The sequence below is a fragment of the Condylostylus longicornis genome, unplaced genomic scaffold (genome assembly GCF_029603195.1).
Source record: "Condylostylus longicornis isolate FDR11 unplaced genomic scaffold, ASM2960319v2 ptg000252l, whole genome shotgun sequence".
Lineage (NCBI taxonomy): Eukaryota > Metazoa > Arthropoda > Insecta > Diptera > Dolichopodidae > Condylostylus > Condylostylus longicornis.
The window spans coordinates 135,071-160,861 of NW_026578217.1; the positions used below are offsets into that span (position 1 = coordinate 135,071).

A 25,791-nucleotide genomic window follows, 5' to 3' on the forward strand; every position below is an offset into this window, starting at 1 on the left:
AGATGGGTTAAAGACCAGTATTAGGACGGGTGCGGGAGTATTTGGGCCAAGGACCAAATTCTCCGAACCTATGGGAACTTTTCCGAGTGTGTTTCGGGCTGAGTTGCACGCCATTGAAATGTGAGTGCGATTCAGCTGGGAAAGGGGGTATCGGCGACAAGAAATAATAATTATGTCGAATAACCTGGCTGTGATCGTAGCGCTGAGCTTATTTTCAGTATCCTCCGCGGCAGTATGGGGCTGACTTGAGAAGCTCAATGAGTTAGGCAGATGCAACCCGGTCACACTGTGTTGGGTGCCGGGTCATGTGGTCGTGAAAGGAAATGAGGCTGCTGATGCGCTTGCAAGGAAGGGGCAAACACACCTCTTCTTGGCCCTGAGCCCTTCTGCGGAATTGCACCACATACTATTCGTTGGGAATTAAGGAAGGAATCAGAAAGAAGGCGGTCAGAGCGCTGGAGAAGTCTTCCGGAGCTGCGGCCACGGAGCTCCTAGGAGATTATGACCAGAAGCGATTTAAGAAAATTATAGAGATGGGCAAGAATCAGGTGAGAGTTCTCACCGACATTTTGACGGTCACTCCTGGGGGAGGTTGATGCTGTTTTTCGTAAAAGGGGGGAGGTGCGGGGAGGCTTTGCTCTAACGGTGGCGGAGTTACGGTCTTCTGGTCGTCACAAGTTGCTGAGTTCATCAGGAGGGTAGGTCTCGAGCATGTTTGTAGGGCATGCCCCGCACTCGGATGTGGGCGCACAATAGATACTTATACGTGACCGCGGTGCACAGTTGCCCCCGTTATACAAATCTACAAATCTACAAATTTCCTATTTATTATTTACTATTTATTATTTATTATTCATTATTTAATATTTATTATTTATTATTTATTATTTACTATTTATTATTTACTATTTATTATTTATTATTTCTTATTTATTATTAATTATTAATTATTAATTATTTATTATTTATTATTTATTATATATTATTTATTATTTATTATTTATTTATTATTTATTATTTATTATTTATTATTTATTATTTATTATTTATTATTTATTATTTATTATTTATTATTTATTATTTATTATTTATTATTTATTATTTATTATTTATTATTTATTATTTATTATTTATTATTTATTATTTATTATTTATTATTTATTATTTATTATTTATTATTTATTATTTATTATTTATTATTTATTATTTATTATTTATTATTTATTATTTATTATTTATTATTTATTATTTATTATTTATTATTTATTATTTATTATTTATTATTTATTATTTATTATTTATTATTTATTATTTATTATTTATTATTTATTATTTATTATTTATTATTTATTATTTATTATTTATTATTTATTATCTTATTTATTATTTATTATTTACCGTTTATTATTTCTTATTTATTTATTATTTATTATTCATTTTATTATTTATTTTATTTTTAATTATTATTATAATTATTATTATTATTATTATTATTATTAATATTATTATTATTATTATATTATTATTATTATTATTATTATTATTATTATTATTATTCCTATTATTATATTATTATTATTTTTATTATTATTGTTATTATGACGATCGTTCAGAAAACAATTTGCCAGCAGACGACGATTTAACAAGCTGGTTAAAATTGGCGTGCATTGGTGTTGTGGCAACGACTGTAGGTGAGAGATCTGGGGAAGGATTTTCCTCTGTAATTGGCTTAAAAATAGCTAAACCTGAAGTCATTGTAGAAACCAGGAAGGATTCTTAGCTCATGGTATCACTAGTCTGACACCAAACATTCTTTGTGTTTAAACTAACGTAGGTTTGATTGAACCGTTTTCACATTTAAAAGTCTTCAAGTTAGAAATTAGCGATTTAATTTCCGTAAAGTTCAGCAATACGTCATCCTTTAACTCTGAATTAAAGTTAGTAATCTTGTTTAGTGGAAAATCGTCTAAACAATTTCCATCATCTATGCGTTGACAAAGATAGTTGAGGACTTCCATCTGAGTGTCTTTGAGAGGAAGTAAGCTAGCGGTATTCTTGTTGTTAATATTTCCCAAAAGGTCGTAAATTCTAAGGCAATCGTCACAGGTGAAATTGTTATAAAGTCTAAAAAGATGTCAATTTCTTTCCAAACACATATGGCACGAAATCTCTGTTTGCGCAAACCTTTATATTTCAACCAATTTGGTAAGTCAGTTCAGATCTCGTTTGCTCGCATAAATATCACAATGGAGCCCTCAATTGTTATGTTAAGTGTCACTATATTACTTAGCTTTCAAATCTTTATACTCCATAATTATTTATATTATATTTCAATAATTTTTGTTCTCGTTTTATGGTCAGTTATATTAAGGGACGGGCGATTCATATATGCAAGGTATGCATTTGCAGTGGGCGACAGAGAAGCAGGGGCGCCATTAAAAACTTTAAAAAACCATAAATTTAAAAAAAAAAATTTTAATACAAATTTAATTCAATTTACAGCGAAATTAACTTGATAAAATGTACCTACATACAAACATAATATTTTATTCCTAATAATACAAAAAATGTGCATGAAAAAAAATGGTCAAACTAAGTATTGGTCTTCATATATTTTCCTTTCGCGTGCGTACAATGAAATGTTCATAGAATAAAAATTATTCACACATTTTCTTACTCTACACTTCTCTTTTATTTTTATTTATTGTACGAATACACAAAATATTTTTTTCAATATATGAATCATCAGAATTGCAATTATTAATTTTTACTATAAACAGAAAATATTAATATTATGCCTATAAACAGAAAATATACAGCTGTACACATACAATCCAACATATACATAAGTGAAATCGTCTCATATAATATACATAGAAGCAAGTACGCAAAAAATAAAAATATTCAAAAATACACATGCACACATAATTTATATTGTTTAATATGAATAAGATCAACACTCATGCGAACACGTATAATTATCTCATAAAGCAACATTTTTATTTTGCTGAGATTGCTCCCTATCAACACTCGCTCGTACACATATAATTATATCACAAAGCAAAATTTTTATTATGCATAGTGATCTCCCTGGCTACACTCGTTCGAACACATTATATTTAAATTGTTTCATATATGCAAAATTTTATTTATGCTTAGTTGTCGCCCACTCACCAAACAAACAAACACATTATTATAATGTATTACTTTTTCTGTATACTATTGCATTAGTAAACAACAAGAACAAAACAAAAAAAAACAAAAATTAAGAATGAGAATAGAAAGAAATTAGAAAAAGAGAATGAGAGCAATATTCTTAAATAATGGAATGCATAGCTTGATATTGAGATTGTGTATACCAATACTTTCTTTTTGTTTAACAACAAAAAATTTTGAATGAATTTCAAAATTACATGATCGTTATGAATTTCTAATACTATGTTTTGCTTGAAAAAACTGTTATCAATCACAGAATTAAATATTAATTGGTAATGTCTACTACTTATATTGAATTGAAAAAATGTTGTTTAATAAAAAGCTTATTTTTTAAGTCACAAATTTTAGAACGAAACTTTGATTTTCCTTAAATTTTTGAATGCAAGTCGTAACTTTTTTTATAGGCTGCTTCATTTCTCAGGCGATTTGTGAAATAAAAAGCCAAATTTTATTCGTAAATTTAAAATTACGAATAAAAATAAATTTTTACTTTTTTTCATATTCAAATAAGCTTTGAAAAAATTCATTTGATATAATTTTCATAGAACCTTTTACAATAAGTTTCACTTACATCAAAAAGTAAATTTTTTGGTTGTTAAAATCAAAAAATCAAGTTTAAATGATTGATATAAATCTGATCATAACTTCATAAAAAACATACAAATAAAACAAATTATCTTGTTTTTGAATTTATAAAACAAAAAATTGAAAGTTTAGTGCCAGACTTTAATTCTATAATTCAGCATAACTTTATTATACTACAAGAAAGTGCTTTATGATGCACAATGTGCAATGCCTATTAAATTTTGTTCACAGTAATAAAATAGGTGAAACGGTTGAAGGGGGGGGGCGCATTTTTTAGGAACCGCTTAGGGCGACGAATATATTAGGACCGCGCCTGGTTATATTTGAATCTTTATTTACGCCAACCTGGATTTGTTCATATGTCTTGAGTAATTCTAATGTAATATTTCACGAATTGTTTAAATAAATTTACATCAAACATACCTTGCATCTTTATTTTAAAATTATTGTAACAGATTTCTTTTAATTTAGGCAATCTTTATTTCTTTTGAATTATTATCGTAACTAGCCCTTCAATCATTATTTTAAGAAATTTATTTTAAAAAATAAGATTAAAAGTAAAATTTAAAAAAAATAACTAAAAGGAAATATTACCCAAGTAAGATTAGTTTACGTGCTCTCACTTCAGCAATTAAATTATTACCCAATAATTTATGTCAAGGTAGATTATGAATGTAAAACATAAAATATAAATTGCTATGTGGAACGTTGTAAGTAAAAAATATGAATGTCTTAAAACTAAGAATATCGATTTATATCACAAACACACTTAAGGAAATATTTAGACGTGATAAGGTTAGTAAGTATGATTTAAATTATACACTAGTGGCCAACTAAATAAGACACCGTAATTTTTAAAAATTAAAAAAGCAAAATTTTCCCTTATTTTCACTATCGAGCGTACTCCGTACGTTCCAACCCACTATAAGAGACCTTATAGTGGGTTGCAAGACTCATTTTCCAACGACGAACGTAGCATTTACCATCGCTACAGACTCTATTAAACTTACTGTCATGAGTCCATAAAATATTTTTCAAATTTTAAACGACGTTTTCTATTTTTGAAAAACACAAGGGGTTTCTTCTTGGCAATGCACCCTCTGAGTCCGGTGTCTAATGAACGTCTTCTAATAGTTCTCGCAGACACTTCTAAATTTAAATCTTTTTTTATTTATTGCTGAATCTTTGTTGATCTAAGAAAACTATCTTTTTTAATTAAGCGTACCATAGCTCTATCTGCATTGACCGTTGTTTATTTGGATCTAGCTTTTCTAATTTTTCCAGCAAACTGTTCGGTTCTTTCTCTTGATTTTAAGTTCTCTAAAGTTGTGAAATAATTGTCTTTGTTTTGCAAACTGGAAATTTTATTTGATTTTAATTCTTTACTGAATTCGACTAGTGTTATTTCATTGCATTCGTACTCTTGCGTTATTGTATTGAAATTAGAAATCGCAGAGTTAACTTTATCAGTAATTGCAGAATTTCTGTAGGCATTTCGCGATGTACTAATGATAAATGTGATCCCATAGTATTTAATAAATCATCAGTATTTTCAATTATAAAATTAGCACTATGTTTTTCCAATGAATTCAAATTAATACCAGCATTAACTAATATATTAATATTATCGTTATATAATTAGTTTTTTTAGGTTTTCACAATTATATTTTTTATAAATTTTTCTAATTTCAGGAAACGTACTTTTACTGTTACTGCTTTTGATATTTTTTATTCTTTTTTCCCAGTGATTACTAATCGAAATTTTTAAATTTTCTTTAATCAAAATACTAACATTTTTAAGAAATGCGGTAGTTCTTATAATTGTTTGATGATTTCTATTTGGAAGATTTTTAAGTAAGGCATATATTGCAGATAGCAATTGACTTTTATATTTTCTTAATCTACATAAAATGGAATTGTACAAATCGGTACTGTTATTTCTCGGATTGAAAACAGGAATTTCAATTCGAATGGCATTTTGATTTATTTGCTCTATTTTGTTTAAAAACATATCTATTTCGAATTTTGTTAAATTTTTGTTATCAGGTAATTCCCTAATATCATTGTTTAATAGTACCTGTTTATCTATATTTTTTTTTAATTTGTTCCAATTCACTTTATTGTATAGATAATGATTATGAACTTCTGGAAGTTCAAATAAGAATTTCTCAAAATCTTTGTAGGAAATATCAGTGCTTATAGCCAAGTGGTCGCTGTCATAAATTAGCGTTTCCAATTTCCTCATAGTAGATATTTTAAAATTCAGTTTAGCATCAGTCACTATCAAGTCCAAAAATGATTTACTTTTAGGAAAAGAAGGTAAATCTAGAGCATATAAAGCCATTCTATATAAAATTTTTTTTTCGTCGAGAAATTTTTTTAAGAATTTTCCACGGGCATTATGTTGTAAGTTACCCCAATCCTGGTATTTCGCATTAATATCGTCACAAATCACATAATAATTATTATATTTGTCAAAACCTAAAATATGCACTCAAAGCGATGGTATAAATAAAATTTCATTCTGCAAAATTCATTTTGAAAAGTTTCGGTATTTCTAAGAGATGCATAAACTGATACAATAAATAGAAAATTATTGCTTTGTATAGTTATTTTTATTGCAAAAACCTCTAGACATTGAAACGACGTAAAATTAGAATTATTTATTTGCTCAAATCTTATGTTTTTTAACAAGTAAAGCCGCACCACCTCCTATATTAACTGTTGGTCTATCATGTCTAACTATTTTGTAATTTCTTAAAGATAAAAGTATATTGGCATCATGTTTCACATAAAGCAACAACATCTGGATTATTTTTGGAAAGAAAGTAAATCAACGAAAATTGTTTTGCAAGCGATCTACATGAATTTACGTTAATAGAATTTAACTTAATATTATGTTTATTTGGAGTTGTTTCAGTCATGGATATTCTCCATAAGAAAATCTACTATCTCAGAAATCCCATTAACCTTTTCATCTAACTGATTAAAGCGATTATATAAAGTGGTGAAATTTTGATTTAAACCTGTTAAAATTAACATAACACTCTGTAATGTAATTTTTGAGTTCATTCCAGTAGTAGAGGTAACATTTGTAAATAAATTTCTATTCATACTATTAATTGCTATTCATATTATTCATATTATACCTAGATTATATTAATATTATTTTTATTATTTGCAGCAACTACATTAGCAAATGATAAATTTGAGTTAACATAGTTCTGTATATTATTTACATTATTTACAGTTTTTGTAATTTTGTTTTTATGTTGTGTTTGTATTCTCTCTTCTCTTTGAACATAATTTTGACATTGACGATAAGAAGCAAGGTGACCATATTTATTACATAAAATGCAGAATAATTTATCAGCTGGACTATTCTTAGATAAACTGCAATTAACTGTCCATTAGGTTCCATATTATAGTTGTAGGATGAATGGTTAAAACGCTGACATCTAGTGCACTGAGCGATTGGTTTCTTTTTTAATTTTTCCCAGTTGCTATTTGATTCTCAATACGTTTTATGGCAAATATACTTGACACATTGCTATCATGTCCCGCTTGCACGATGTATATTGGCAACTTTTTATTTTCAAAAGTTGCTTTTTTTGTGTTCGAACGGAAAACTTTCTTAAAGTTTAAAGTGACATTATCAATTTTTAAATTATTAAGTAATTTCAGTATATCGTCAGGTGTGTAGTCGTTGTAATGTAGTAAGTACATTACAATCGCTAATGACAGCATATCGTCAGGTGTGTAGTCGTGTAGTTAGTATGTAAACCTTTCAGTTTTAGATTAATTCTAATTTTTTAGATTTTAGTGTATAAGAAAAACACTCGACGTTAGCTTGTTTTAAAGATTCAAAAATAGTTTTAAAAGTTTCAATATTTTGTGTATATAAAGTGTGTCTTCCTTTATTTGTTGATTTTATCAAAAAATTATTTATTTTCAATTGGCATTTAATTAGTTTTTTTATTGTAGGTAAATCTTCCGAGTCAATAACTATAGGTGGAACATTTTTGTTTCTTTTGTTGTTGTTATTTACATTGTTGCTGGTGTTATTGCTGCTAATGTTGCTGGAGTTTGATGTACCTGCTATGTTTTGACAAATTGAGTTTGTAAGTTTAGAATTGTTTTCATTATTTCCAGGTGTTTTGTTTTTTTTACTTAATTTTTCTTTCGTAGGACTTCAATAAAATTTGAATCCACCTCACTTTCAATGGATAATCTATCTGAACATAAATTATTCTCACCATAATCCAGCTCCATATCACTAACGCTAGGAACATAAGAGCTGGATGCCTTTTGATTAATATTTTGGTCAGAATTATTCTTTGATAGTAATTCATCAACCTGCTTTTGCAATTTTTGCAACTGCCTTTTCAAAGAAGAATTATCTTGCAACAGTTTTTTATTAGCTTGCACTAATTTTTGTGTTGCATTTTTATATTACTATATCCTTTATATTATTTATATCATCGTTTTTTTGTGCTGAAACCATGTGGTAAAGTACCACCAGCACTACAGAACATCCGATTTTTTATTGTATATATGTATTATACACTTATAATGTGCAATCTACAGTTCGAATTATATCCAAAATACTTTAATTTATTAAGTGACACAATAGTGAATAGTTATTTATTGAATATGACAACTTTTTAATAATAGTAAAAGTAATGCAAAATTTCACGACTTTCCTCGGCGAGATATCGATCGTAACTCATTGCGTTAGCTTTAAACATGATGTTATTAAAATTAGAAATGTAAATTTTGAATTACAAAATAAAGGTCAAATAAATTCCGAAGTGGAAGGCTTTTTTTAATTAATACAGCCGGCTGAAAAAATACAAGATTCTCTGAATACAAACCTATATCAAACAATTATCCCAAAACTTATAGCTGATTTAATTTATATAGTACAAAATTTAATAGTACAAAAAGAAAGGCGTTTGTCAATAAACTTGCCCCAACACCAAAATGAAAAATAGCAAATTTTAAATCAATATTATACCAAAACTACATAACACGTTTATCGGTAAATAAGGAATACTAAGAAACCGACAAAGCGAGTATATCCATTGAAAAAGTAGATGGATTATGGGCAAAAATCAATAAAAAGAAATCTGAATGTTTGCAAACCATTTAAAAAAAATCTGATGTGGTCAGCACATAACCGACCGCATTGTGCATTGTCTAGTTAAGTGAAAGTGTTACAGAATATTATAAAAATGTCTGTTAAATACTTCTTTCCAATTTCTAGGACATTAGTAAGCTTATAGTTAACATACCTAGAAAAATGTAAATTTGGCTCTTAATAGAGTTTCACTTTGTGCCACCCGAATTCCCTGAAATGCTCGTCAGTTAGTTTCGGTAACAACCAGAACTCAAATATCAAATTTCCAGAAATTCTATCAATTAGTTCCGTAGATATGGTGAAAAATGTAGAATCGGCCCGCAGATCAGTTTTCGAGCCCTAATCTTTCCAAAAAATTTATATGTTCATTCTTTTAATACGAGGAATTCATATATTAAATTTCAATGAAATCGGTTGATTATTTCTCTTTATATACGCAAAAATGTATATTTGGCCCGTAGTAAACGTCTAGTTGCTGAAGCCTGATTTCTTCCAAAAGTTAGGAGGTTTTGGGGCCGGTCGAGCGAAGCTTATATATGAAATTTCAAGCAAATCTGTTGAATAGTTTCTTCAAAATGTTCAAATATGTAAAACAGGCCCGCTAAAAAGTGCAGTTCCTGAGGCCTGATATATCCCAAATGTTGATCGATCCGTGCCATGGTGGAAATAAACTTACATATAAAATTTCATAAAAATCGGTTCAGTAGAACTTGAGATACACACGTGCACACACAGACCGACAGACCGAAAGACGGACAGACCGACAGATAGACAGACCGACAGACCGACAAACCGACAGGTTGCTAAAAATAGTTTATTTGCACTTCCCTACTATGGAGAAATACGTTCCCACCGAAAACTCGATATGCAAAATTTGTTGCCATCACATAACCTACCTATTGTATACACAATACGACAAACAGACAAAGATATATAGGCCGACATCTCTGCTACCAATGATATAAAAATATATTGAAAAATTTCACGCTACCTAGAAGACGGTAGGTCACTGGTTCGAATCCAGTTCGAGGAGAAAATTTTTTTCATTTTTCTGCCTTTAACTCGTTCCTTTGATTACGTCCTCCAGCTGTTCTGCAGTTGTATGAAGAAATTGGCATTGATTAAATACATTTTGAAACTGTATGATAGCTACATGAGTCAAGCAGTTTCAACATCTATCAAACCAAGCCCTAATAATATATTCAATAATTTCTAAGGTACAAATAAATTTAGAATTCAACCTTGATATTTACCGTATTTAGTTTTGCAAAATTTCAGTAACTGTGGCTTCAACAGTTTTTAAATAAAGTTTGGTCAAACCTATGGTTTGTATTGTAGCACTTTTCCCTTCAACAAGTGAAAATACTGCTTTTAAATACGGTCTTTATATATCCACCACACTATTAAAATTATTTTCATTCATAAACGAAACTATTTCTAGGATTGCATATATTTAGGATCATGCATACATGCAGTCTATGAAATAAAGCAAAAATTAATATAAAATGGGGTTAACATAATGCTCGATTTTAAGCTTTAATTGTGTGAGTTAAGAAAAATAATTATATTTTTTAAATGTCATGGAATTTACCGTTAGCTTTTTGTGTTTATAGAAATTTGAAAAAGCTTGCGGTTTCGGAAATATAAAGTGTCAAAAATTCAAATTTTACAAATTTCAAAAGGCGATAACTTGGGAGGGGGTGAAGATGGAAAAACATTTTCTTCTAACGAAATGAACTATTTGTTAATGTCTAAAAGCCCCTAATTTCAAGTTTCTACAGGCTGGGGTTTAGAAGGAAAACGAAAGCAAAAATTTGGGAAAAAAGGGCTTTAAATAACGGTAAATTTGAGCGGCCATTTTGTCTTTCTAAAGTTTAACTATAGTATACCATGCTAGGGGAAGCAACCCACCGCCTTTCTGCGTTTGAAAAATTTCAAAAATGCTTATGGTTTCATTGCAACGAATATTTAAAAAACGCCATTTTTAGGGTTTTGGGGGGGTATAACATCTAGAGGGGGGAGATAGGTAAAAATTTTGTTCTACGAAAATAAGTTTCTAGTAAAGGTCTATGTACATATAAAATTTCAGCTTTCTATCTTCAAGGGTGTAGAAGTTTCGTAAACAGACACACGGACAGACGGACGGTTGGACGGACGGACGGACAGACTGAAACTAATAACCACTTTTTTTCAAAAATTTTTTGGAAAAGTGCTAAAAATGACCATATAAAATTAGAAATTGCATGGCAACAACCCGAACCACTGTTTCGATCACATCTAATTTAATTACAGTTCTGACTTTTCTGGATTTGAAATAAGAAACCAAAAATATATACTTGCGTCTATATCACACACCATTACTTCTTAGCGTTACAAACGGGGTGGGAAATTTATAACACCCTTCAAACATAATACGTACGTTCGTATATAGGTATAAAAATTATGATTATAGGTATTGGTTTCTCTTTTCACTCCCCTTTTGCTTTTTAAAGGAAAAAGAAATTTTTTTTTGTTCTTTTTATATAAATTTTAGGCTAGTATCATGAACTCATAATGCACCATCTTGATATTTTTCCATTTGTGTGCATAGAAAGTTTTTACAAATAAAAAACTATTAAAATTCTTTATCAATTTTATACAGGAAGAATATATCGATGAGCGGTAAAACAATTTTATTTGTTGTTTAAAATTTAAGTTTAATATAAATTTGGTGAATTATTATGTATATTATTTGTGTTAAATAAATAAAATGAAGATTTGCAATTTATATTAATTAAATCTTTTGTTCATAATACTTCGTATAAAATAGAGTACTTTTGAAAAAATAATACTAAAGTTTATTTGAAAAGAAAAATTGTCTTATTAAGGTAAGACTTATACGGCAGGCTAGTCACCTACCTAGTTAAAACTCTATGACGCTATGAAACTAGTGCATGAGAAATCATGCACTAGCCCTATGCTCCTTCTAGGAGTGAATAAGGAAAAAAAAAAAGGTAAGACTTGGCGTATTTTTTAAACTTTTTATTGTACGCATATTTATATAAAATATGGTTATATATGTATTTGATTACGTTTGCAGTATACGGAAGCAACAATCTACCAGAAAAAGAGAATGGACACAAGTATTAAGAAAAACAAATTGGACTAATCAATTCAACAAAAGAAAATTAAATTTTTTGTTGTGTAATTTAGATGAATATACCATGTGATGATATATGTTTTGTTATCAAATATTACTAGCTTTAAGAAAAATAGCTTTAATGTCAATTCAAAGAATTTTTTCCAAAAACAATTTGTTTTATGTATTTACTGTTTTTGTTTTACCTGGAAAATGTTTTGTTACCTATAGTATGCAAGAACATGAAATTTCATTTTTTTATTATTTAAAGGAAATAGAATAATTTCAGTGTAAAAAATTAATTGTTTTTATACCCTGCACTTCGCGAAGGGTATATTAACTTTGGTATGGAGTTGGTAACTACTTGAAGGAGTCATCTGCGGTATGGACATATATATATATTCTTGCTCAGCGTAAAATTCTGCGTCGATTTAGACATGTCTGGCCGTCCGTCCGTCCGATCGCACGATAACTCAAAAACGAATAATGCAAACGACACCAAACTTTCACAAGTTTTTTCTTTTGTGCCAAGGACGAGCCCTATTGTTATTGGACTAATTCGGACAACGGGTTCGGGTAGCGTCCATACAACTCAAAGAGTTTATTTTAAATATTTCAAAAACTAATAAAGCTATAAATATAAAATTTTGTATACATATGTCCAATTATATTCTACACATGCTCTAAAAATTATAATGGGATAGCTGCACCAGTTGGGGTGGCTGCCATACAACTCCAACAGCAAATTTTTTATATTCGGAAAAATAATAAAGTCAGATTCATGAAACTTGGCAGTCATGTTGCCAATTATAGGTCAAATATATTTCTGAAGTTTTAGAGGAATTGCTTGACAGGTTCGGGTACCTGCCATACAACTCCAGAAGCTAATTTTAAATATTGGGAAAATAATATAGTCAGATACATGAAACTTGGCAGTTGTGTGTCGAGTTATAGGCCAGATATATTTCTCAAGTTTTGGTGGGATTGTTTGACAGGTTCGAGTAGCTCCCATACAAGTCTAAAAGCTTATTTTAAATATTTGGAAAAATAATAAAGTCAGATTCATGAGTTTTGGCAGTCGTGTGCCCAATTACAGGTCAGACATATTTCTGAAGTTTTGATGGAATTGCTTGACAGGTTCGGGTACTTGCCATACAACTCCAAAAGCTTATTTTAAATATTTGGAAAAATAATAAAGTCAGATTCATGAAACTTGGCAGTTGTGTGTCGAGGTATAGGTCAGATATATTTCTGAAGTTTTGGTGGAATTGCTTGACAGGTTCCAGTAGCTCCCATACAAGTCTAAAAGCTTATTCTTAATATTTGGAAAAATAATAAAGTCAGATTCATGAAACTTGGCAGTTGTGTGTCCGATTATAGATCAGATATATTTGTGAAGTTTTGATGGAATTGCTTGACAGGTTCAGGTATGTGCCATACAACTCCAAAAGCTAATTTTAAATATTTGGAAAAATTATAAAGTCAGATTCATGAAACTTGGTAGTCGGATGTCTAATTATAGGTCAGACAGATCCGTGAAGTTTCTATAGACTGATTTCACAGGTTCGAGTAATTGCTATACAATAACGAAAGGTGCAGGGTATAATTCAATCGGTTTATACCGAGTGAAACGTTTTTACTTGTTAATTTTTCAAAAATCTCAAATCATCATGCAGATTTCTCATTTATTCGAAAATACTTAATAAAAGAATACAATTCTCAACAAAAAGTATGATCATCAATTTTCAACACACCGTATGTAAGTATTAGCAAATTGTGTATTCCGAAGTTTTATATGAAGATATCTAGATATCTGTTTTAGTCATGTCAAAATTCTGTTGATTCTTTTACATCGTAACTAATAACAGAGTCAATAGTAATGAAGAAACCATGTAACAATGTCAAAGAGAAGTTCTTAAATTGTAAAATTATTTTAAAACATCAAGTAAAAGTGTTGTTTTTTACAACAACTTATTAATTTATTGCAATTATTGTTCATAGTCATTACCAATACAAATAAGTTTGTGAGTTAAAATTTTCAAAATGTTAAGTAAGAAGGGTACATAAAAATAACATTGGTAATATAATCAAATACGAGAAGGTAAAAGAGAAGAGTAATTTAATTGAAACCATGAAAATATTTCTTAAGTACTCCGCTCTACTATTAACTTTTGAAAAAGTTCTAACTTCACCTTTGCATTTTTTTCCATTTTTAGATCAAAATAAGGTAAACGTCAAAAGCACAAAAAATTAAATTTCCAATATTTGTGAAGAGTACAAATATTGGTATTTTTACATGAATCTTAAAAATCTAAATTCTTCCAACATAATTTATGTCATTACGAATTTTTTCAATTTGCATTTTATGTGATAAATTTTATTTTAACTTTTATTTTAGAATTGTAACTTACCATAGAACCAACAGTGATGTTCACCAAATCGTGGTCGAAGAAAATTATAGTTGGGATCGTCAGGAAGTTGATCTAAAATAGCTGCCACACCAGCAATCGTGACAGATCCACCCCACGCATAAATACTATAAATAATCAATCGCAACTTTTCTTGATTCCTTTCCAATGTTGTTGGACGAAAATCTCTAAAATAATTTAAATTGGAATCATTAATTTGGAAAAATTTAGAAAAAAACTTTTTGGACAATGCTAGTGTAACAAATAGAATACAATTGTAACCATAACACATCAATATAACGAAATAGTAAATAATTTGTTGCAAAACCATTTGTAAAAGCAGGTCTGTAGTTTGGTAGCTAGACAGACACAATTCAAAACAAGTATTGCTGATTTTGTCCAGAGTTTAAACATAAAAAAAAGTTTGAAAAGTCCATCCTTCACCCCGCCCCCAAAAAAATTTATCAAAAAAATGATGCCAATTTTTGAATTAATATCGGGTCTTCGGTTAAACACATGGTAAGAAACTCTATAGTAGGAAATCATAAATAATATATTTTCAGAAAAATGTCTGGTTGCGCATGCTATTTTCAGAAGGTTTGTCTGGTTGCGCATGCTAGTTTAATTTTGTTTTTTAAGTTAACTGTTTATATCACTTTTGTTATTATTGTATTCGTTAATAATTTTAACGAAACAAAATTTGAATTTTACAACTTTTACTTGTCAAAAGAAAAATTTACACAAAAAAGAATATTATATAATTATTTTAATTCTTTTTACTAAGATTTTTATTGGCTTATGGCTAGTCCTACAACTAAAGAAAACTTATTTTTAAAAAATAATTATTAATTTTATTACTAGAACCAAAAAGGTTCTAATATCATGTACTTGTTTATAAGACGTTTCGAAATCAGTCTTTTGCACTTAAAACAAAAATTGATTTACAAGGAAAAAATATGTTTATTTAGTTTTCATTATTAAAATCTGAGATTCAAAAAAAGCAATTATAAAAAAAAAATATTATTTTACAATGTTTTGTCAGAACCGTGTGAAATAATCTTAAAGTAAAATTAGGCGAAAAAATAAAAATATAATTATTAACATTTTGAGTTTTAATTCATTGGAAAAAAATAAAATTAGTTTTAGAGAGTTAAATTAGAGTTAATAGAAATCTTGGAATTTGACTCTATGATTTCTTCGAGGGTTCGATAACTTGGATATAAACTCCCCCATTGTTAACATTCTTATTCTCGTGAACAACTTCTTTAATTTCTTTCAGATCAACATAATTTATAAAAAATGGTTTTATAACCTTTCTTGTTTTCATTTGGAAATATATTAGGACGCAACGATAAAAATTAAATTAATATAAGTAAAATGATCGTTAATATTTCTCTTGTAATATAATTCCTCAATTTCTTTATTATTCTCTATTTGTTTTAATTTAAAATTTATATTATAAAACTATTAGTTAGACTTTTTATATGAAAATAATTTGGGTGATGATGTTATGTTTGAATTCTCTATTCTTATTTGGAAACTTGATATTACAATGGTACAATTATTAAATAAAACTATATAGTTTTTATTTGATGAATATGTCAAACTATTACATTCATTTAACTATTTTTCATTTTAAGTATTTTTTGTTAAAATTGTTCCTTGATCTATTACTTGTTGATCTATTTGTAATTTTTTTTATTATTTTGAAACAATTTGTCAAGATTCTATAAACAGATTTTTTATACTTTCAATTTAATCTCGGTTAGATAATAAATATGTGACACTACTCCTGTCGCTTAACTTGAAAATTGAAAGATGCACTTAGCAGATTTTCTTGGTAAACTCTCGGCTCAACAATTAAAAAAGTTATCGGGTTTAGTAATTCTGAAATTCGTTTTTGCTGCAATATTCTATTTGAAACTATAATTTTGAAAAAATCTGCCTCGGCATAGTAAAAACGAACACTTTTTTTTTTCTTGCGCATGTGTTTAATTCACTAGCTCTTGGAGTTCCATGGCAACTGTCCGAACTCGTCAAGCCATTCCACCAAAACTTCAAGGATATATGTGAACTATGATTGGACACATAACTGCCAAGTTTCATAAATCTGACTTTATTATTTTTCCAAATATTTAAAATTAGCTTTTGGATTTGTATAGCAGCTACCCGAACCAGTTGAATAGTTCCATTAAAATTCAGGACATGTGTAAAGTGTAATTGGATACATCTTTGCAAATTTTGATATTAATATCTTTGTTAGTTTTTAAAATTTATAAAAAAAAACCTTTTTTTTCAGTTGTATCACTGAAAAAAAAGTCTTAGTAAGATTGACAAAAAAAGCATTTGATTCGACAAATTTTTTGTCACTATACGGTCAACAAAAACTTTGTGTAAAATTGACAAAATTTTACAAAAGCTTTAATACTTTAGTCAGTTTGACAATCGGATTTGTCAAAGTGAAAAAAAAATTTATTCTTATTGAAAAAGGGTATTTTGTTGAGATGACAAAGTTAAATTTTCATTTTGACAATGATTGCAGTCAACTTGACAGTTAGTATTGTTAAATAGAAAAAATATTTTAGTCCAATTAAAAACGTCTACATGTTAATATGACTAAATTAATTTTCAATCTGACAATTTTTGTTGTCAATTTAGCAAAATACTCTTGTCGTCTAAACTAATTAATATTGTTCAATCAACTAAAAATAATTTTTCAAATAAACAAAATTTTTGTCATTTTTAATTTATCATTTATTTTATATTTGTACTTATTAATTCTTATAATATAAAAGTTATTTATGAAACTTTACAAAATATTACATAAGATTTAAGTATTTGTACTTGTAATTTCAACAGCATGTAAAATGTTAGTGAATTTAAATTTAATTTCCTCAAAATATACAATAATATCATCAGGGTCAAAAATATTACCAGCAACTAATATAATTGGCTGAATCGCTTGATGATTTTGCTTCAAACTTACAAGTTTGAAATAAATTTTTCCCATAGGAGCTTTTCCTGTACATCGTAAGAAATATATTTCCTAACAGAAGAATCATAAAAGAATTAAATGTATTACAATAGTTTTCCAATATTAAAATTTTCTATTTCTTACTTTTAGTTCCATAGGAAACAATTTAACAATTTGGTCTGCAATACCTTCAACTAATTGCACAGTCATTTTTACATCTCTTTGAATTATCTAGTAGAGATTGTCCTATATGTTGTATTTTCTAATATTTCTTCGATATCAACTTCTATTACTTTTTTTGTACACATAGTTTTTTCTGAGTTGAATATTACTTGAGTAAGTTATATCAACCTCACAGAAAAATTTAAAAAATTTTTTAAAAGTATTTTAAAAAATAAATTCGTTCCCGTTTTCTTCTTGCCAATTTCGCAAGTTATTTTCCAATTCCACACGTGTACGTAATTTATATACCCCAGTATATTTATATACCTACGAGTAAAAATTTCTGTATATGTTGAAGACATTATTTTTAAAACATCCAAATTAATTCCTTTATCTGAAAACAAATTAAAAAAATTATTTAATTGTTAGAACAAACAAAAATCTTTTTACCTAAGTATTTGGAGTATAATATTTCTACACCTCACAATTTTAATAGATTTAAGACTTCAAAATCTTCTTTTGGCAATGTACTTGATTCGACTTCCATATTGTGTGATGACGACGGTACTCCTTCCAAAGTTATATATGAATTGCCGGATATGGTTATTTGATTTGTATTATTTGAGATATTATTTTGATCAGGTTCTATTGCTTGTGTAAGTATTTTATGAGATTCCATCTTATTTCAAAATATACTACCTGAATTGAATAGAATTTAGTAAATACAACTTAAAACTTTTCTTTACTTCTTATCATTAGTCTTCCGCTTATTAATTTATTAGCTATTAAAGACTTTATTGAGAATAGTTCACTACGGCATATGTGTATAACAAATCATTTTTTATCAATAAAATTATTACTTTTTTTTCGTAATTCCAAATATTCAGATTCTGATTATATTTAATAATACCATAACGCTATTGATAAACAATTTTTTTAAATTTTTTATAGCTTAACTTTAGTATAATTTTTTACTTTTAATATTTTCACCTTTAAATTTCACTTTGATAATTAATACCAAATTATTGCAAACTTTACTTTTCAAATATTATGAGCGTACACTTCAAAAACCAAACGATAAGTGATATTATTTGTTTCCAAGACTTTATAATAAACAATTTGCCATATTGACAATGATTTTCTCGCTTAAACCTATTATATCGAAAATAACGGTCCCTTAAAAAACAAATTCTTCGACATGAATTACTTTTTATAGATGACGCCAATAAATTTTTGACGAACTTACATATATTGCAAAAATTATGTATGTATGAACTTATGTATATATTAAATCAAAAAGTTTTAGAAAAGAAAAAGAATAGAAAAAACAAGTTTGGTTTTGTTTTTTCTATTTTGTGTTTTAAAACAAATTAACAAATTCAAAAAAGAAGAATAGACAAAACATATTGTGTTGCTTTTTTTTCTTATTTTTATATTTTTGTAAAAGAGACAAATATTTTTTTCAGCTCAACAAAATTACATTGAAAATAACGGCGAATTATCGAAATTGAAAAATTTTTACAAAGAATCTTGTAAAATGGACAAAATATATTTTTTAAGAGCATGTAGCTCTAAAAATGTACTAGTAATTTGACAAAAATTTTTTGTCGCAATAACAAAAACAGGGCAGTAAATTTGTAAATTGAAGCTTTTTTTAAATTGACAAAAACATTGTTGAAACTAAAAAAAAATTGTCACTTTAAAGAAATTATATTGTCAATTAGACAAAGTCGCTTTGTACGACATTAAGTTCTTTGATGAACAATATAATTTTGTCATTTTGATAAATATTTATTCAAATTGATAATGCCATCTAGGTTGGATTGACAAATTTTCGTCTTATTGACAAAAATATTTAACAAAAGCCTTACAAATTTAGTTTTGTCAATTTAACAATGGGTTGTTTTTTCAGTGTATGGCAGCTACCCGAACCCATTGTCCGAATTGGCCCAATTACAAAGAAAGTTTGGTGTCAATTGTGTTATTCATTTTTCAGTTATCGTGCAATCGAACATACCAATGGACATAGCTAATTCAACTCAGTCCCTACCGGAGACGACTCCTTTAAACTCAGTACCAAAGTAAATATAATCTTCACTCAATATAAACGATAATTATTTATTCCCAATATACAAAAATCATCAATATACAAAAATCGACCTCAATGGGTATTGTCTAGTTTAGGGCTTTTAATTAGCATATTTAGAAATATGTAAATTTGGCTCTTAGTGCAGTTTCGCATTTTGCCTGAACTCAAATATTAAATTTAAAGGAAATGTCAATAGTTCCGCAGATATGAAATCCGCAAGCAAAAATGTAAAATAATCCTTGCAATAATCCAGTTCCCGAGGCCTAACACATCACAAAAGTTGATCTACCCGTGACATAGCTAAAATAAATTCACACATAAAATTACACAAAAATCGTTAAAGCCGAACTTGAGATACACGCGAATTATGTACTTTATTTTAGTAATATCAGTAGTAATTGTTCAGTCAGAACAATCACGGATTATAAGTGATTTTAGAGTTAAAATAAAGTTGGGTCAAACCAATGGTTTGTATTGCAGCACTTTTCCCTTCAGCAAGTGAAAATTCTGCTTTTAAATACAGTCTATGTATACCTATCACAGATTCTAAAAATTATTTTCATTCATATACAAAACTCTTTCTAGGATTGCATATATTTAGGATGATGTATACATGCAGTCTTTGAAATAAAGCAAAAACTAATATAAAGAGGGGTTACCATAATGCTCGATTTTAAGGTTTATTTATGTGAGTTAAGAAAAAAAATTATATTTTTTAATGTCATGGAATTTACCGTTAGCTTTTTGTGTTTATAGAATTTTGAAAAACCTTGCGGTTTCGGAAATATAAGGTGTCAAAAATTCAAATTTTACAAATTTCAAAAGGCAATAACTTGAGAGGGGAAGGAGATGGAAAAAAATTTTCTTCCAACGAAATGAACTATTTGTTAATGTGTAAAAGCCCATAAAATTTCAAGCTTTTACAGGTTGGGGTCTAGAAAATAAACGACATCAAAAATTTGGAAAAAACGGACTTTAGATAACGGTAAATTTGAGCGGCCATTTTGTTTTTCTAAAGTTAACCTTTAGTATACCCCGCTAGGGGAAGCAAGCCACTGCCTTTCTGCGTTTGCAAAATTTGAAAAATCCTTATGGTTTAATTGCACTAAATAGTTAAAGAATGGCATTTTTAGGGTTTCAGGGGGTATAACTTTTGAAGGGGGGAAGATAGATAAAAATTTTGTTCTACGAAAATAAGTTTCTAGTAAAGATCTATGTACGTACAAAATTTCAGCTTTCTATCTTCAAGGGTGTAGAAGTTTTGTAAACAGACACACGGACAGACGGACGGACGGACGGACGGACGATCGGACGGACGGACGATCGGACGGACGGTCGGACGGACGGACGGGCGGACGGACGGACGGACGGACGGACGGACGGACGGACGGACGGACGGACGGACGGACGGACGGACGGACAGAGTGAAACTAATAAGCACTTTTTTTCAAAAATTTTTTTGGAAAAGTGCTAATTAGACTTTGATTTAATACTTAAGTAATTTCTTTGTCTTGCTTTTAAAATATTAACATTTGCTAACAGATATGCATATTATTATCTTTTAGCTTTATTATTTTCTTGTTAAAACATGTTGGAATACCATGGAACCATTCTGTTTTATTGGGCTTCAGCTTTCTAATTGCCTCTACTATTTCTCTGATGGCTAGTGCCCCCCTGTCGATAGTAGTATCTTCTCTAATGTTTAGCTCCATATCTTCGAGTTCTTCGAATTTGCTAGTATTTAATACTAACGATATTATTCTATTTTTAGGTATACCGATATTAAGTATTAGGTTGTTATATTGGGAGCGCTGTGGAAAATGGAAAATTCTCACCTTATTCAGGTGTAGGTTATCCAGGTATACCTCAATTCAGGTGTTTTTTCCCATCTTTATTATGAACGCACACCCCGCAGGATTTGAACCTGCGCCCGACGTGTTGTTACCTTTCTACACCTGAGTGTGTTACAACTCGGCCACCGGGACTACGACTGAAACAGTTTTACTTGCTTTTTTCCTACTTCACTCCTAGAAGGAGCATAGGGTTATTGTATGATATCATAGATAGCATACCCCAGTTTCATTGTGTCATAGAGTTTTATCTAGGTACGTTTTGTACACTAATTTTTTTTTATTTTATTAGTATTGAATATTAAGTTATAATATTGAATATAAATTTTATAGTGACCTGACCAGGATTTGAACCCTAAACCCTTCAACAAAAGGTTCGTTCAGGTAAAGCATGATTTACAAAACGTTTTTGTTTATTCCATGGACATATTACACCACGCATAGGATATGATTTATATGCTGTAGCATAAAAAGTGGTTCCCAGCCTTAACCAAACCGTAATGATATTTTACTTCCAGGAAATTTTTTGTATGAAATTTTATATGAAATGTATAAACAAAATAATTCAAATTGAGAAATTTAAAAAAAATTTGAATTGAAAAAAAATATCTCTACACAAGCACTACAATTTTTTCAATATTTCTGTTTTAATTGTGGTTGCTGGGGAATATTTAAAATTCGATTATTAGCAATGGTCATAGTCATAAAATATTTATGTTTCGCTAGAAAATTTCTAAAAATTTTAACAAAAATATATCTTTGTTTTCTAAAAATAATGGTTTCGTATAATTTTTCGAAAATTTAATTTATTTTGAATAAAAACCGAATTTTCGGCTAGAAAAACTAATAAAAACGTGGCAAAAAATAAAAAAAATCTGATGTGGTCAGCACATAACCGACCGCATTGTGTATTGTCCAGTTAAATGAAAGTGTTACAGAATATTATAAAAATGTCTGTTAAATACTTCTTTCCAATTTTTAGGACTTTAGTAAGCTTATAGTTAACATACTTAGAAAAATGTAAATTGGCACTTAGTAGAGTTTCGCTTTGTGCTACCCGATTTCCCTGAAATGCTCGCCAGTTAGTTTCGTTAACAACCAGAACTCAAATATCAAATTTCAAGAAATTCTATCAATTAGTTCCGTAGATATGGTGAAAAATGTAAAATCGGCCCGCAGATCAGTTTTCGAGCCCTGATATTTCCAAAAAATTTATATGTTCATTGTTTTAATACGGGGAATTCATATATTAAATTTCAATGAAATCGGTTGATTATTTCTCTTTATATACACAAAAATGTATATTTGGCCCGTAGTAAACGTCTAGTTGCCGATGCCTGATTTCTTCCAAAACATACGAATTTTTGCGGACGGTCGAGCTGAGCTTATATATAAAATTTCAAGTAAATCGGTTGAATACTTTCTTCAAAATGTTCAAAAATGTAAAACAGGCCCGCTAAAATGTGCAGTTCCCGAGGCCTAATACATACCAAAAGTTGATCGATCCGTGCCATGGTGGAAACAAACTTACATATAAAATTTCACCAAAATCGGTTCAGCCGAACTTCAGATACACGCGTGCACACACAGACCGACAGACGGACAGACCGACAGACCGACAGACCGACAGACCGACAGGTTGCTAAAAATAGTTTATTTACACTTCCCCACTATGGAGAAGTACGTTCCCACCGAAAACTCGATATGCAAAATTTGTTGCCATCACATAACCTACCTATTGTTTACACAATACGGTCGGTAAAAATTTATATAATTGGAAGAGCGTTTTGTTTTCTTTGCTTTCATAAGTCAAAAAAATTTACCATAATATAAAAATGAAGGAAAATATTGGTTGTACGTTGCACTCAATAAATTTTTTTATTTCCGAATAATTGTGCAAAAAAATATTTTTAGATTAAGATATTAGGTTCATTTCGTAAACTTGCCTATATACTGTCGTGTTGAAGAATGTGAAAACTGTTTTTTTTACAATTGAAAGCGAAAAGAATAATGATCACCAACACTACCAAGATTGTTCCCGAAATTTATTACAAAATTTTTAGTTAGCTTTAAAATCATTGAGAATAAGAACAACGAAAACATTAAATAAAAAACAGTTAATTTCAACAGATTTCTATTTAAATATGTGATAAAACACGAATGAGTTTGATTTTAACAGAAACGTATTAGCAAAAGTTCAAAACAAGTGTTTCAATGATTTTGCTAAATATGTATGATATTGCTAATGGTCTGAAATTGCTCACGTTGTTAACATCTCCATTTTTAAAAATAGGCACAATTTTACTGGTCTTAAGGTTTTGTGGAAATGTTGAAGTTTCCAGCGAAGAGTTTATTAAAGATCTTAAATAGGGTACTAATTCATTCTCAAATGTTTTAATTGTTCTGGTGTTTATATTACCGTAGCCAGTTAAATTTGAATTTTTTAGGTTGTTTATACAATTTATAACATTTGAATAAGGTCACGTATAGCTTTTACTATTGAAAAAAATGTGTTTATTATTTTATTAGTTAGAGTCTCTCCTATTGTGCAATAATATTGATTAAAGTTATTCAATTTGGCAATTTTACCAGAATCTGTCATACTTTCATTAATAAATTTATTAGCTGATCTACTATTCTTGTTCATAACTACTTCTTTTATTTCCGATACCAGTAATTTTTAATCTTAATTAAATCAATAACTTCATTATCGATCGATTCTTTAGAAAATTTAACGCTATTTTTAATATACACCTTTTTAACTGAATTATTCAATCCAGTTTTTATATTATCAACTAGAATATTATATTTTTCATCAGATGTTAAATTATATTCCAAATCCAAAAATTTAGATTTTCCTAATATTTCTCTGAGTTTGTTGTAATTAATTTTCTCATGTGTTATTATATTATTTTTGTTTATTTGTTTACTATTTATGCATTAGTGTATATGACATTCTTATATTCTTCAACGCATTTATCTTTTTGTGCTAATATATTATAATTAAAATCTCCAATAATTAAAGTATTATCATTTTGATTAAGTTTGCTTAAATTAATATGTAGTTTGTTAAGAAATTTGTGATTAAAACCTTTATTTTGTATGGGAGGGGTATAAACAACCATAATATTGAGTTTATTATTGGGTTTATTATCAATTAAAGTTTCAATTATTCTGAAGTTAATATTTTCACCTACTTACAAATATGACAACTCCACAACCTTTTCTAGTAGATCTACAAGCAAATACCTTTTCACAGCTAGAAATATGAACAGTATCTATTTCGTCAATGTTAACCTACGCTTCAGTAAAAACAATAATATGGAAAATATATTTTGTATTATCCAGTAAGTAAAGTATTTCTTCTGTTTTGTTTTTTAAACTTCTAGTATTAACAAACAAATTTTTTAAATTTTTGTGATTAGAAAAAATTAAATTCTCAAATTCATCTACATATATGAAAATTTCTTGGGTAAAACGGCAAACGATAATCAATGTTTAGGTTAGTTAGTGACGTCATTAAAAGACATTAAATCAATTGTTCTGACAACCTTACTGTTGTCCCCTTTCCTCACAAAAAGCTTGCCATCCCTTACCCAAGCATATATAACTTTCTTTTCTCTTTTAATATCTCTAGCTTTTTTATAAAATTATTAAAATGTTTTGTAAGTTTATCATTTATAAAAATGTATGAATCTGTTGTATTAGATGGAAGATCGACAATTAAAAGGAAAGTTTAATTTGTTTGTTTTTCTTTGCTAACATTATTTTCGATTTTATGTCAGAATTTTTAAAATCAATTATGATAGATTTGGCAGTTTTGAATTATTATTATATTTATTTTCCAGGGATATATTATACATTTCTCCCTCACTAACATCTATATTCAGCAATTTAAAAACATTTTTGCTTACCTCCATTTTGTCTGCTATATTATTTGGTATACCACAGATTTCAATTGTATTTTTAAATTTATCTTGCTTAAGTTCTTCAATACTCGAAATATTTTTGTTTATTTTTTCCAATAGTACCATATTTTCGTTACGCAAATTCTTATTTTCTTCGATCAATTCATCTACAATGATGTGAATTTTATTTAGATTATTAGTCAAATCAATGAAACACGTATCGTGGTATTCTAATTTTTCAAAAATTTTGTTAATTTTCTTATCTAGAGACATATTCTCGAAAATATTTGTATCTCTGCTACTTATTTCACTAGGTGTTTGAGGAGTTTCAAGGTGATTGT

At 28.6% G+C, this 25,791-nt stretch overlaps 1 protein-coding gene and 1 long non-coding RNA gene across 4 annotated transcripts in view; one reads left to right on the forward strand and one right to left on the reverse strand.

The window, feature by feature from the left end:
• Nucleotides 1-25,791, reverse strand: part of LOC129616616 (probable G-protein coupled receptor Mth-like 1) — a 224,743-nt gene that overhangs the window by 103,433 nt on the left and 95,519 nt on the right. For all 3 annotated transcript variants that reach the window (XM_055532247.1, XM_055532248.1, XM_055532249.1), the window contains exon 3: nt 14,471-14,655. In XM_055532247.1, coding sequence (XP_055388222.1) covers nt 14,471-14,655 — 185 coding nt within the window. The remainder of the gene's footprint in view (nt 1-14,470; nt 14,656-25,791) is intronic.
• On the forward strand, nt 7,498-8,575 carry LOC129616617 (uncharacterized). The gene is made up of 3 exons (XR_008697565.1): nt 7,498-7,556; nt 7,786-7,922; nt 7,990-8,575. It is a non-coding gene; the product is annotated as an uncharacterized LOC129616617 (long non-coding RNA).